General features: G+C 42.5%; 1 protein-coding gene across 1 annotated transcript in view; it reads left to right on the top strand.

Annotated features, from left to right (window-relative positions):
• Positions 1–13,795, top strand: part of LOC138663960 (zinc finger protein 665-like) — a 103,118-nt gene extending 89,323 nt beyond the window's left edge. Inside the window, exon 8 of the mRNA XM_069750349.1 lies at positions 10,820–13,795. Coding sequence (XP_069606450.1) covers positions 10,820–11,801 — 982 coding nt within the window. The 3' untranslated portion in view covers positions 11,802–13,795. The remainder of the gene's footprint in view (positions 1–10,819) is intronic.
• Positions 13,796–14,100: the final 305 nt, after the last annotated feature.

Raw genomic sequence — 14,100 nt, forward strand, 5'->3', positions numbered from 1 at the left:
TTCTTTATCATTAATAAAATCGAATAATAGCGGACCCGGCACTGAACCTTGGGGTCATCATTTATAGACTTTCATAGTATTAGTCGTTCACCATAACGCTCTGGTCTTTGATCCAATTGCAAACCCTAGTTCCTAATCCTATAGACCTTAATTTAACCAATAGACGTCCATGCAGGACAGTGTCAAATGCCTTTTCAAAGTTTAAAAACAAAACTCTATATCCACAGCTACCGCTCTGTGCAGGTTTCTACTCACCTCTTCATAAAAACTAATCAAGTTAGTTTGACAACCTCCATCCTTAGTAGATTTGTTCTGGCTATCACTTATAATATTTTTTTGCACATATCTTTTCATATGTTTTCCCTTATTATCTCCAGTAATTGTATTATTACATGAGATTTTATTTTTTCTCATCTTCTCATTCAGGTCCATACAATATCCTCTCAGTGGAGATCTTCTCTAGAGAATTTTCCTGATTGACCCATCAAGGATGGATAGGGACAGAGACAAGATGGCAGAAAGGATATTACACCTCACCCTAAAGATCCTTTTCCAGCTTACTGGAGAGGTGAGAAATTCTGATGATGTCACATTACATCATTCTTATCTATGGGAATAACAGATAGATAGGACTGGAGAGATGAGGACTCATGAACTATCTGTAATGAGATTTATTAATGTGTCTCTCCATAACCAGAACTACACAGTAGTAAAGAAGACCTCTAGTGGGCGCTATCAGTATCCTTGGTCTGAGGGATGGGGAAGACCCCTGAGTCCAATCACCGGCACTCCAACTCCTCCCCTGATACATCAGAACATCAATGACCAGAAGATCCTAGAACTCACCTACAAGATGATTGAGCTGCTGACTGGAGAGGTGACACTGCTGGGAATGCTGGGACATTATACAGTAACGCTATGAAAGGATTGGGGGATAACGGTATCATTGTATGTGTCAGGTTTCTATACGGTGTCAGGATGTCGTTGTCTATTTCTCAATGGAGGAGTGGGAGTATTTAGAAGGACACAAAGATCTGTACAATGATGTCATGATGGAGGTTCTCCAGCCCCTCACATCACCAGGTAATAGACAGGAGTAAACACACACGACCTAGAATTATCTGTATGTAGAGAATAAATTCAATTCCTGTATGTGTTTCCTCCAGTTCTATCCAGTAAGAGGACAACACCAGAGAGATGTCCCCGTCCTCGTCTTCCTCGGGACTGTAAGGAAGAAATTTCCAATGCTCCTCAGGATTATCAGGTAGATGGAGAGAAGGTGTAATGAGATCTCCCCTATGATATGTAGACGGCTGTGAAGGTCTTGTGCTCAGTCTTGTTTTATCCACCAGTATTATATGTTTTATACTTGTGTAATGAGAACGATGACGATGGCAGGATTCGAGCTGATCATAGATGTAACTTCTCCATCTGTCTGTGATTTTTACAGTGTTTGTTTCAGAGTAATGATCTGACCCATATTGATACTACAGAGACATATATGAGGGGTGATGAGCGGTGTAAAGAGGAAATTCCTACAGATAACCGCCCAGGTGAGTAGTAAAAACTAAACGCAGGGAAGTCACAAATTCGTCTCTGTCAATGGCTGGTACCATTTTGGTGAGCTTTGTGGTCTGTCAGTTTTTCAGCTTTAGGGCTCATACTCACATGCGAGCAACTTGGATGAGTCTCGCATGGCAATACCCGGCACTCAGATCGGAGCGTGCGGCCGCATAGCAATACATGCAGCCGCACGCTCCGCTCCTGAGTGCCGGGTGCAGTGCCGTGCGAGACTCATCTGAGTTGCTTGCAAGTGTGTATAAGCCCTTAAAGGGTTACAGTCTGTTTAGAAAGGATCGTAAAAATCGGAGAGGAGGAGGGGTTTGTCTCTATGTAAAGTCTTGTCTAAAGTCCACTTTAAGGGAGGATATTAGCGAAGGGAATGAGGATGTCGAGTCCATATGGGCTGAAATTCATGGAGGGAAAAATGGTAACAAAATTCTCATTGGGGTCTGTTACAAACCCCCAAATATAACAGAAAGCATGGAAAGTCTACTTCTAAAGCAGATAGATGAAGCTGCAACCCATAATGAGGTCCTGGTTATGGGGGACTTTAACTACCCGGATATTAACTGGGAAACAGAAACCTGTGAAACCCATAAATGCAACAGGTTTCTGCTAATAACCAAGAAAAATTATCTTTCACAATTGGTGCAGAATCCAACCAGAGGAGCAGCACTTTTAGACCTAATACTATCTAATAGACCTGACAGAATAACAAATCTGCAGGTGGTTGGGCATTTAGGAAATAGCGACCACAATATTGTGCAGTTTCACCTGTCTTTCACTAGGGGGACTTGTCAGGGAGTCACAAAAACATTGAACTTTAGGAAGGCAAAGTTTGACCAGCTTAGAGATGCCCTTAATCTGGTAGACTGGGACAATATCCTCAGAAATGAGAATACAGATAATAAATGGGAAATGTTTAAGAACATCCTAAATAGGCAGTGTAAGCGGTTTATACCTTGTGGGAATAAAAGGACTAGAAATAGGAAAAACCCAATGTGGCTAAACAAAAAAGTAAGACAGGCAATTAACAGTAAAAAGAAAGCATTTGCACTACTAAAGCAGGATGGCACCATTGAAGCTCTAAAAAACTATAGGGAGAAAAATACTTTATCTAAAAAACTAATTAAAGCTGCCAAAAAGGAAACAGAGAAGCACATTGCTAAGGAGAGTAAAACTAATCCCAAACTGTTCTTCAACTATATCAATAGTAAAAGAATAAAAACTGAAAATGTAGGCCCCTTAAAAAATAGTGAGGAAAGAATGGTTGTAGATGACGAGGAAAAAGCTAACATATTAAACACCTTCTTCTCCACGGTATTCACGGTGGAAAATGAAATGCTAGGTGAAATCCCAAGAAACAATGAAAACCCTATATTAAGGGTCACCAATCTAACCCAAGAAGAGGTGCGAAACCGGCTAAATAAGATTAAAATAGATAAATCTCCGGGTCCGGATGGCATACACCCACGAGTACTAAGAGAACTAAGTAATGTAATAGATAAACCATTATTTCTTATTTTTAGTGACTCTATAGCGACAGGGTCTGTTCCGCAGGACTGGCGCATAGCAAATGTGGTGCCAATATTCAAAAAGGGCTCTAAAAGTGAACCTGGAAATTATAGGCCAGTAAGTCTAACCTCTATTGTTGGTAAAATATTTGAAGGGTTTCTGAGGGATGTTATTCTGGATTATCTCAATGAGAATAACTGTTTAACTCCATATCAGCATGGGTTTATGAGAAATCGCTCCTGTCAAACCAATCTAATCAGTTTTTATGAAGAGGTAAGCTATAGACTGGACCACGGTGAGTCATTGGACGTGGTATATCTCGATTTTTCCAAAGCGTTTGATACCGTGCCGCACAAGAGGTTGGTACACAAAATGAGAATGCTTGGTCTGGGGGAAAATGTGTGTAAATGGGTTAGTAACTGGCTTAGTGATAGAAAGCAGAGGGTGGTAATAAATGGTATAGTCTCTAACTGGGTCGCTGTGACCAGTGGGGTAGCGCAGGGGTCAGTATTGGGACCTGTTCTCTTCAACATATTCATTAATGATCTGGTAGAAGGTTTACACAGTAAAATATCGATATTTGCAGATGATACAAAACTATGTAAAGCAGTTAATACAAGAGAAGATAGTATTCTGCTACAGATGGATCTGGATAAGTTGGAAACTTGGGCTGAAAGGTGGCAGATGAGGTTTAACAATGATAAATGTAAGGTTATACACATGGGAAGAGGGAATCAATATCACCATTACACACTGAACGGGAAACCACTGGGTAAATCTGACAGGGAGAAGGACTTGGGGATCCTAGTTAATGATAAACTTACCTGGAGCAGCCAGTGCCAGGCAGCAGCTGCCAAGGCAAACAGGATCATGGGGTGCATTAAAAGAGGTCTGGATACACATGATGAGAGCATTATACTGCCTCTGTACAAATCCCTAGTTAGACCGCACATGGAGTACTGTGTCCAGTTTTGGGCACCGGTGCTCAGGAAGGATATAATGGAACTAGAGAGAGTACAAAGGAGGGCAACAAAATTAATAAAGGGGATGGGAGAACTACAATACCCAGATAGATTAGCGAAATTAGGATTATTTAGTCTAGAAAAAAGACGACTGAGGGGCGATCTAATAACCATGTATAAGTATATAAGGGGACAATACAAATATCTCGCTGAGGATCTGTTTATACCAAGGAAGGTGACGGGCACAAGGGGGCATTCTTTGCGTCTGGAGGAGAGAAGGTTTTTCCACCAACATAGAAGAGGATTCTTTACTGTTAGGGCAGTGAGAATCTGGAATTGCTTGCCTGAGGAGGTGGTGATGGCGAACTCAGTCGAGGGGTTCAAGAGAGGCCTGGATGTCTTCCTGGAGCAGAACAATATTGTATCATACAATTATTAGGTTCTGTAGAAGGACGTAGATCTGGGTATTTATTATGATGGAATATAGGCTGAACTGGATGGACAAATGTCTTTTTTCGGCCTTACTAACTATGTTACTATGTTACTATGTAAATTCACCCGTTGCTAAAATACTAACTAAGTATAGATGAAAATATAATACTGTTATAGACAATAAAATATAAATAACAGATGAAATATGCCGATAGTGGGGAAAAAGACCATATAGTTAAGCTCCCGGGAATGAGCGGTTTATTTTGATTATTCTAAATTATCAGGATATATGTTTTACCAACAGCTTTAACAAAAGTTTGGATAAAATACAATATTAAAAAAACCTTCTTTAGAAAAAGTAGATTCATGTCTTTGACTTTAACTCATATCTAGGTAACAAGAATCTGGTAACCATGTATATTTCTAACAATCACTGCAAACATTACTATGCCATTCGGACTTAACTGAAGACACCTCAATCAGAACGTCAGAAAATTGTTATGACATCTACTGTTGTAGTTTGGATAATTTTTTTGCACTTAATGGTCCATGTGTACAATATCCCAGAACATTCTTGAACTAGTTTTGGGACCACAAAATGCAGATCTTAATGAAGCAAACCCATAATCCCTTACGTTTTGACTGAAGGAATTTATACTGGGAGATTTTTTAGACTTTCCACCCTAGTTTGGCCAGGCTCAAATGGAGATCTTGTGTTGTCAAGTCAGTAAAACTCTCTTCCTAGGAGTTACGAGCTTATAAATGTAGATGCTTTAATATTACTAATGATCTTTATGCTTCTTTGTGACATAAAAGGGGAATATTATCCGCCATATATTTTATATGCATTTGAATGGGTGTTATACAGTAGAATGCATCAGTATTTTAAGTGTTAATTTATTTTACAGTTTGTACTTATGAATTACCGTATTTTTTGGACTATCAGACGCACTGGACCATAAGATGCACCTAGGTTTTAGAAGAGGAAATTAGGGAAAAAAAACTGACGCAAACAATGTGGTCAATTCTATACTTAATATCCCCTATCCTGGTAAATATGGTCCACTCCTCCCCATCCTGGTATGCATGGCCCCTCATCCCTATCCTGGTATGCATGGCCCCCTCATCCCTATCGTGGTAGGAATGGTCGCCCTCATCCTTATATAGGCAGAAATGATCGCCCTCATCCCTATACTGGTATGCAGGGTCCCCATCTCGTCCAAGTATGCATGGCTCCATCCCTATCCAGGTATGTAGGGCCCCATCCTTAACCTAGCATGACTGGCCCCCATCCCAGTCCTGGCATGCATGGCCCCATCCTTATCCTGGTATGATTGGCCCCATCCCAGTCCTGGTATACCAGAACCTGGATGGGGCTAATCATACCAGAATAAGGATGGGACCAATCATACCAGGAATGGGATGGGGCCAGTAGCGTAGCTACTGGGGGGGCAGAGGGGGCCTTTGCCCCGGGCCCTGTCACATGAAGGGGCCCACTGGGAGCCGGCACTGCCACTTCTGTGCTGAGGCACAATACAGCACAGGAGGAGAGCAGCAAAATGCCTGCTCCCCTGCCTGACGGAGATTCTGCACGCTGGTCGGACAGTGACCAGTTACAAGTCTCCCTCCTGCACGGTATTGTGCTGACCGAGCTCAGAAGCTTCTCCCGGGCTGCAGGTTTCTTCCCTCCCTGTGCACGCTGGGACTAGCTCAGGGCAGGCACGCTGGGTCCTAGCTGCTTCCTGGTCCTGCTGCAATCTTCATTGGTAAGTGGGGATAAGATTGATAGGCATGTCATAGTTCCTGGGGGGTAAATGTGAGAGGATGGGGGTGTTGTGGGGGCTTAGGTGGGGGAGGGGGACAGGGAACTGGGGGGTGAATGTGAGAAGATAAGGGTATTGTGAGGGCTGAGGTGGGTGAGGGGCGACAGGCACTGGGGGGCTGATTATTAGATGGTTACCAGATTATATGCACTCCATCACATGTAAGGGTACCGTCACACAGTGGCACTTTTGTCGCTACGACGGTACGATTCGTGACGTTCCAGCGATATCCATACGATATCGCTGTGTCTGACACGCAGCAGCGATCAGGGATCCTGCTGAGAATCGTACGTCGTAGCAGATCGTTTGGAACATTCTTTCGTCGCTGGATCTCACGCTGTCATCACTGGATCGGTGTGTGTGACACCGATCTAGCGATGCGGTCGCTTGTAACCAGGGTAAACATTGGGATACTAAGCGTAGGGCCGCGCTTAGTAACCCGATGTTTACCCTGGTTACCAGCGTAAATGTAAAAAATAACAAACAGTACATACTTACATTCCGGTGTCCGTCAGGTCCCTTGCCGTCTGCTTCCCGCACTCACTGACTGCCGGCCGTAAAGTGAAAGCAGAGCACAGCGGTGACGTCACCGCTGTGCTGTGCTTTCACTTTACGGCCGGCAGTCAGTGAGTGCGGGAAGCAGACGGCAAGGGACAGACACCGGAATGTAAGTATGTACTGTTTGGTTTTTTTTACGCTGGTAACCAGGGTAAACATCGGGTTACTAAGCGCGGTCCTGCGCTTAGTAACCCGATGGTTTTCCCTGGTTACCCGGGGACCTCGGCATCGTTGGTCGCTGGAGAGCTGTCTGTGTGACAGCTCTTCAGCGACTACACTACGACTTACCAACGATCACGGCCAGGTCGTATCGCTGGTCGTGATCATTGGTAAATCGTATAGTGTGATGGTACCCTAATAGTTGTTCTCTGGGATGGGGAGATAGGGGGCTTATTATACTAACCAGCTGGGTAAGCCATAAGCTACATCACATTTAGGCTATGTGCACACGTTCAGGTTTTTTCGTGTTTTTTTTCGTGCTAAAAATGCTATAAAAACTCATACATTATGCATTCTATCATTTAGAATGCATTCTGCATGTTTTGTGCACATGGATGCGTTTTTTTCCGGGGAAAAAAACGCATCGCGGTAAAAAAATGAGCATGTTCATTATTTTTGCGGATTTTCTGCGTCTTTCCCGCAACTCTATGCATTTGGGAAAAAACGCACAAAAAACGCGTAAAAAAACGCGAAAGAAACACATGCGGATTTCTGGCAGAAATGTCCGGTTTTTGTCAGGAAAATTTCTGCAAGAAATCCTGACGTGTACACATACCCTTAAGCATCACTCCAGCATTTTTTTTTATTTGACTGCTGGAATGGCGCGTCAAGGGTATGTGCACACATTGTGGATTTTGCTGTGGATCTGCAGCAGTTTTCTATGCGTTGTACAGTACCATGTAAACCTATGGAAAACAAAATCCACAGTGCACATGCTGTAGAAAATTCTGCGTGGAAACGCAGCGGTTTATTTTCCTCAGCATGTCAATTCTTTGTGAGAACTCTGCAGCATTTTACACCTATTCCTTAATAGGGATCCGCAGGTGTAATAACGCAGGCGAAATCCGCACAAAACCAACAAAATCCGCAGTAAATCTGCAATGTGTGCACATACCCTAAGAGGTGCAGTTACAGCTGCTGCTCTATACTCAGAGCGGTGACTGAAACCGTGCCGGTGCCGCCCCCGAGGCTGCAGTGAGGAATATAGCTAATTTCCTCCTGGCAGTGTGACTCTCAGTGCAGGAGACACAGTGTCAGAACACTGTTAACTATTATACTGTGTTTTGGGGGATCATTGAGGACATCATTCTATGTATAGGGGAACTCTAATGGTCATCATACTGTATGTACGGGAGCTGTGGGCCCATCATACTGTGTATAGGGGAGCTGTGGGGACATCATACTGTGTATGGGGGGCTGTGGGTTCAAAATATTGTGTATAGGGGAGCTGTGGGGGCATTGTACTGTGCATAGGAAAGCTGTGGGCCCACCATACTGTGTATAGTCAAGCTGCACATGGAGACTACTTAGGGGACATTATTAAATGTTAAGTGGGAACTTAAACATTATTGTTTTATGGGCACTCAGTACTGAGACCATCAAAATTTCATGTGTGGTATTTTTACTTTTTAGGGACAAAATGTGGAGGGCACTAGCACAGGGCATTAATGTTTTCTAGGGGTGAATTTTATTATCTAGAGAGCACAAAAGAGTCATTATTACTATGTAAGGGGCACAGTGGTGGCATTGCTATGTGGGGCGGCAACATTATTGTACCACACAGCAGGTGCTATAGGACACATACGGCAGCAGCGGCTCAGTATTGGGGTATCAGGTGCAGTAATAGGGACACATACGGCAGCAGCGGCTCAGTATTTGGGTATCAGGGGCAGTAATAGGGACACATATGGCAGCAGCAGCTCAGTATTGGGGTATCAGGGGCATTAATAGGGACACATACTGCAGCAGCGGCTCAGTAATAGGGAAACATACGGCAGCAGAGGCTCAGTATTGGGGTACAGGGGCAGTAATAGGGACAGATACGGCAGCAGCGGCTCAGTATTGGGGTATCAGGTACAGTAATAGGGACACATACAGCAGCAGCGGTTCAGTATTGGGGTATCAGGTACAGTAATAGGGACACATACGGCAGCAGCAGCTCAGTATTGGGGTATCAGGAGCAGTAATAGGGACACATATGGCAGCAGCGGCTCAGTATTGGGGCATCACGTGCAGTAATTGGGACACATACGGCAGCAGCCGCTCAGTATTGGGGTATCAGGTGCAGTAAAAGGGACACATACGGCAGCAGCGGCTCAGTATTGGGGTATCAGGGGCAGTAATAGGGACACATACGGCAGCAGCGGCTCAGTATTGGGGTATCAGGGGCAGTAATAGGGACACATACGGCAGCAGCGGCTCAGTATTGGGTATCAGCAGAATGAGGAGTTTGTGCAGGTTGGGGATAGATGGGGACGGGGCTGGAAATGTGAGAAGTCTGATGTGTCATCATAATTTCTGCAGACGAGTCCTGGTGGAGAAGTTGTCTTGTTGGGCTGGGCCAGATGGAACAGACGAGAAAAGTGAACGATTCCATCATAAAGAACGTCATCTGTAAGTTATTATCTATAACTGTGCTGTGATCTCTTATATGGTCTGTAGAACTGGTATCTACCAATATATGGTCCTCATATAGTAGTATCAGTGTTTATTTTTGTATATAGATGTGTTTTCAGTCACAGTGCGGTCATCTGCTGATGTTCCCCTATGCTCACAATTAGGGTGCACCATGTAGCTGTATATTTCAAAAACCTGACCTGCACATTCAAACATAGACTAAGTGTGAACAGGTGCTGTGAACCCAGAGTCGCCAACTCGTATATAGTTAAGTAAATAAGGCAGCACACTGCAGCGCTAAAACATGCAAACTTGAAAACACGAAATTTGAACTGCATTACTGCACTAGAAATATGAAAAATGAGAGCTTTTAGCGCATAAAAATGACCAATTTTATGTGTACCTGGTAGCTGTAGTCAGGGGTACCTCGTTAGGGGCCCACTCAGATTTTTCACCCCCCCTAAGCTGAAACCCTAGCTACGCCTCTGGATGGGGCCAATCATACCAGAATAAGGATGGGACCAATCATACCAGGAATGGGATGGGACCAATTATGCCAGGATGCCAGAAAGAAATTAATATTCATTGCCCTCCACACCCATGGGCGTGGAATGCAGTAAATATTCATTTCTCTTGAGCAGCGGGCACAGGAGTTAGGCGCAGCTGTCGGCTCCTGCCTCTGCTACCCGCTGCTCCGCCGAAACTGCTTCCCCACCACAGCCAGAGCCGGTACATCCGGACCATAAGACGCACCCCCCATTTTCCTCCACATTTTTGGAGGAAAAAAGTGTGTCTTATAGTCCAAAAAATACAGTATATTTCTTTGAAACCATGACAAATTAATTACACTACTTGACATTACACATTGCTTTATCGAAAGTCTGGATTTGTCATATGTTTTTCTACCTTGAATTACATTTTGCTACACACCCTGCAATGTGTGGAAATGTTTATATTTTACAAAAGTCCAAAAATGATTTTATTCTCACCAGGTGACTGTATCAAAACCTCAAAAGGACATGTGATAACTTCAACTGAGGATCGTGATATCATACAAGATCCTAGTGAAATGGATGCAATTATACCAGATATCCAAGATATATCATTAGGCCTCCACAATGAAGATCTATCATCTAATACTTTTCAGCAGGTCCTATCTTCAGATTCATTACAGACTGTTAAGAAAAAGAAAAATAACAGAAGGGATGCTGAACATGAAAGACTTCACAAAGGCGGGAATCCATTCACTTGTTTAAAATGTGGAAGATGTTACCTAGATATATCAAATCTTGTTGAACAAGAGAAAATTCACACAAAAGCAAAGGAATCTTCATGTTCAGAATGTGGAACATGTTTTTCACGGAAATCACATCTTTTTCAGCATAAAAAAACGCACACGGGCAAAAGGCCATTTTCATGTTCAGAATGTGGGAAATGTTTTCTGACTAGTTCAAAACTTGTTATACATCAGAGAATTCATATGGGCGAGAAGCCGTATTCCTGTTCTAAATGTGGGAAATGTTTTACAGAGAAATCACACCTTATTACACATGTGAGAAGTCACACTGGGGAGAAACCGTTCTCATGTTGCGACTGTGGAGCATATTTCAACTGTCAATCTAATCTTATTAGACATAAGAGAAGTCATAGAGGTGAGAAGCCATTTTCATGCTTAGAATGTGGAAAGTTTTTTTCTCGGAAATCAAATCTTGTTGACCATCAAAAAACTCACACGGGTGAAAAGCCATTTTTTTGTTCAGAATGTGGGAAATGTTTTAAAAAGAAGTCAGATCTTGTTACACATCAGAGAATTCACACAGGGGAGAAGCCATTCTTATGCACAGAATGTGGGAAGTGTTTTAACCAAAAATCACATCTTGGTATGCATCAGAAAAGTCACACAGGAGAGAAGCCGTTTCCATGTTTAGAATGTGGGAAATGTTTTATTCAAAAATCAAAACTTTTTGACCATCAAAAAACACACACAGGGGAGAAGTCATTTTTATGTTCCGTATGTGGGAAATATTTTAAATTAAAGTCAGGTCTTGTAACGCATCAGAGAATTCACACAGGAGAGAAGCCATACTCATGTGCAGAATGTGGGAAATGTTTCAACCAAAAATCATATCTTGCTAAGCATCAGAGAAACCACTCAGGAGAGAAACCATTTTCATGCTTACAGTGTGGGAAATGTTTTACTCAGAAATCAAATCTTGTTGACCATCAGAAAACTCACACAGGAGAAAAGCCATTTCCATGCTCAGAATGTGGGAAGTGTTTTTCTCGGAAATCAAATCTTCTTGATCATGAAAAAATTCACAAACGGGCATAGCCTTTTTATAGTTTAAAACATTTTTTTCATTTTGACCAAGTATGGTTTTGTTATACATCAGAGAACTCACAGAGGGAGAAGCCCTTCTAATGCTCAGCATTTTAACCAAAAATCATATCTTCCTAACAATCTGAAAAGTCATTTTCATGCTCAGAATTTTGGGAACTTTTTTTTCTAGAGAATTAAATTTTGTTTGCAATTAAAATATTGATACAGAGAAAACTCTATAATTATGTCCTGAATGTGGTCAATGTTTTAAATGTAACTGGAAATGTGTTTCCTAGAGATGATAGATTTTATGTGAATCAAATGTGTGTCAAATTTTTAGGAATTTACCGAACCCAGTGACTTTGAATTTGTGATTCTCATCATGTAAATAGCCTTAAAGCCAACCTGTCAGAAGGATTTTGCTAAGTAAACTACAGACATTGTCAGGTTGGCGCTGTTATACCGATTAAAATGATACCTGGCGTGAAGAAATCCGTCTATGGTTTTTGTGTAATTAGTGTTAGAAGTTTTAAGTTAATGAGATGCCTGTGCTCTTTAGAGTCTTATCTTGGTGCTCTAGACCAGAGAAACCAAGAAGAGCCCTGCTCACAGGCACACCCCGAACACAAACATGTTGCTCATCATAGAGAAAGAGACAGACTGTTTGTGCTTTGGGTCGGCCTGTGGGCAGGTCTCTCCTTGGTTTCTCTGGCCTAGAGTAGCAAGATAAGACCCTGCATACAGTCCTGCCTGGCGCACGAGCATCTCTGAAAACTTCTAACAATTATTTTATAGGAATTACAAGAAGGATTTCTTCACCCCAGGTATCATTTTAATCAGTGCAACAACGCTGACCTGACAATGCCTGTAGTTTACTTAGCAAACTCCTGCTTACAGGTTCGCTTTAAATGACCACTTCCGTTTTACACATTGCCGAATATTGGATCAGTCAGAGAAAGCTTACATGACTTTGGGCCCAATCAGGCAAACTTCCTCATAATGCCTCGCAGTTATCACATCACCTGTCCAGCTAATCAGGAGGCACTATCACATACAAAGGTAAAATCAGGGAATGAAGCTGCCATTTTTTTGGTTTAGCTGGATAGTGAGATGAAGTCACAGATTAGCCTAAGATATGGGAAGATGAAGCCATAAACTATTGAAGAAATTCTACAGATTATGTGTGTTATAGCACAACATTGAAAGAATTTAATATATAGTCTGTGAAGAAAAGGGAATAATACAGATTAATTTCATAGTGAGAAAAAAAGGAGAACTAGCAGTAGTTTTTTGCATCCATACAAAAGTAAACTGTCTACATTCCTGAAAACAGTGCACTGCTTCACAAAGTGTGCATGTCACACACTACAGATTTTATGCATATATGTTAATTTTTATATACATACAGTATATGGCACATCAGCACGGTGGTTTGTTGCCATTTATTTTTTTGGGCAATGATTTATTGGTTGCTTTTTTTAAGAGGGCATTTTGTTAAAAGAATGCATAAGAGAATTAAAAAGTTCAGATATTTAACTCTGTGGCTGTCTGCTTCACAGAGTGAGGTTGGTTCTGATGAAGTCAATGCACCTCGAAATGCGTTGAGAATAAAACTCAAGTATTTTCTGACCTGTATGTATTGAGAAGCCAGCATCGCAGCTTATCTACTTCTTCATATTTATTCATTTCAACATTGGATTTGCCAGCTGGGCCCTTATTTATGAGCCCGTCTAAGTATTGTGCTTTCTCACAACACAATCAGCTGAGCAGTTTCCGCATTTATAAACATCTGTTATCGTGATAACTCCTCATTTTGCACTCCTTTTGTCTTTCTAGTTTTTATTTTGGCATAACGTTTCATTTTCCAGACCCGGGGTATATACATGTAACACTAATTGTGCAGCCTGTTGCTACTGCTGTTTCTAAGGCCGGGTTCACACTTGAGTACCGGGGCTTTGCGGACGGCTGCATACTTCCTCCGTGAAGCTCTGCCCACTTCAGCACTTCTTCCGTTTTGGTCTGCCTGCTTCTGCATGCGTCCTGCATACCTATCTTTAACATTGAGAACGCAAGACATGAGGATGTATGCGGATGCGTCATTTTGACATGCCCGCTGACCGCATGGGGACGCAAAAAGTTGCATTTCCGTGCGGTCGGCGAGCGTGTCAAAACGACGCATCCGCATGTCCTGCGTACCCAATGTTAAAGATAGGGACGCATGCAGAAGTAGGCGGACCTAAACGGAAGAAGTGTGGAAGTGGGCGGCGCTTCACTGAGGAAGTACGCAGCGGTCTGCAAAGCCCCGGTACAC

The sequence above is a fragment of the Ranitomeya imitator genome, chromosome 2, assembly GCF_032444005.1.
Source record: "Ranitomeya imitator isolate aRanImi1 chromosome 2, aRanImi1.pri, whole genome shotgun sequence".
Taxonomy (NCBI): Eukaryota; Metazoa; Chordata; class Amphibia; order Anura; family Dendrobatidae; genus Ranitomeya; species Ranitomeya imitator.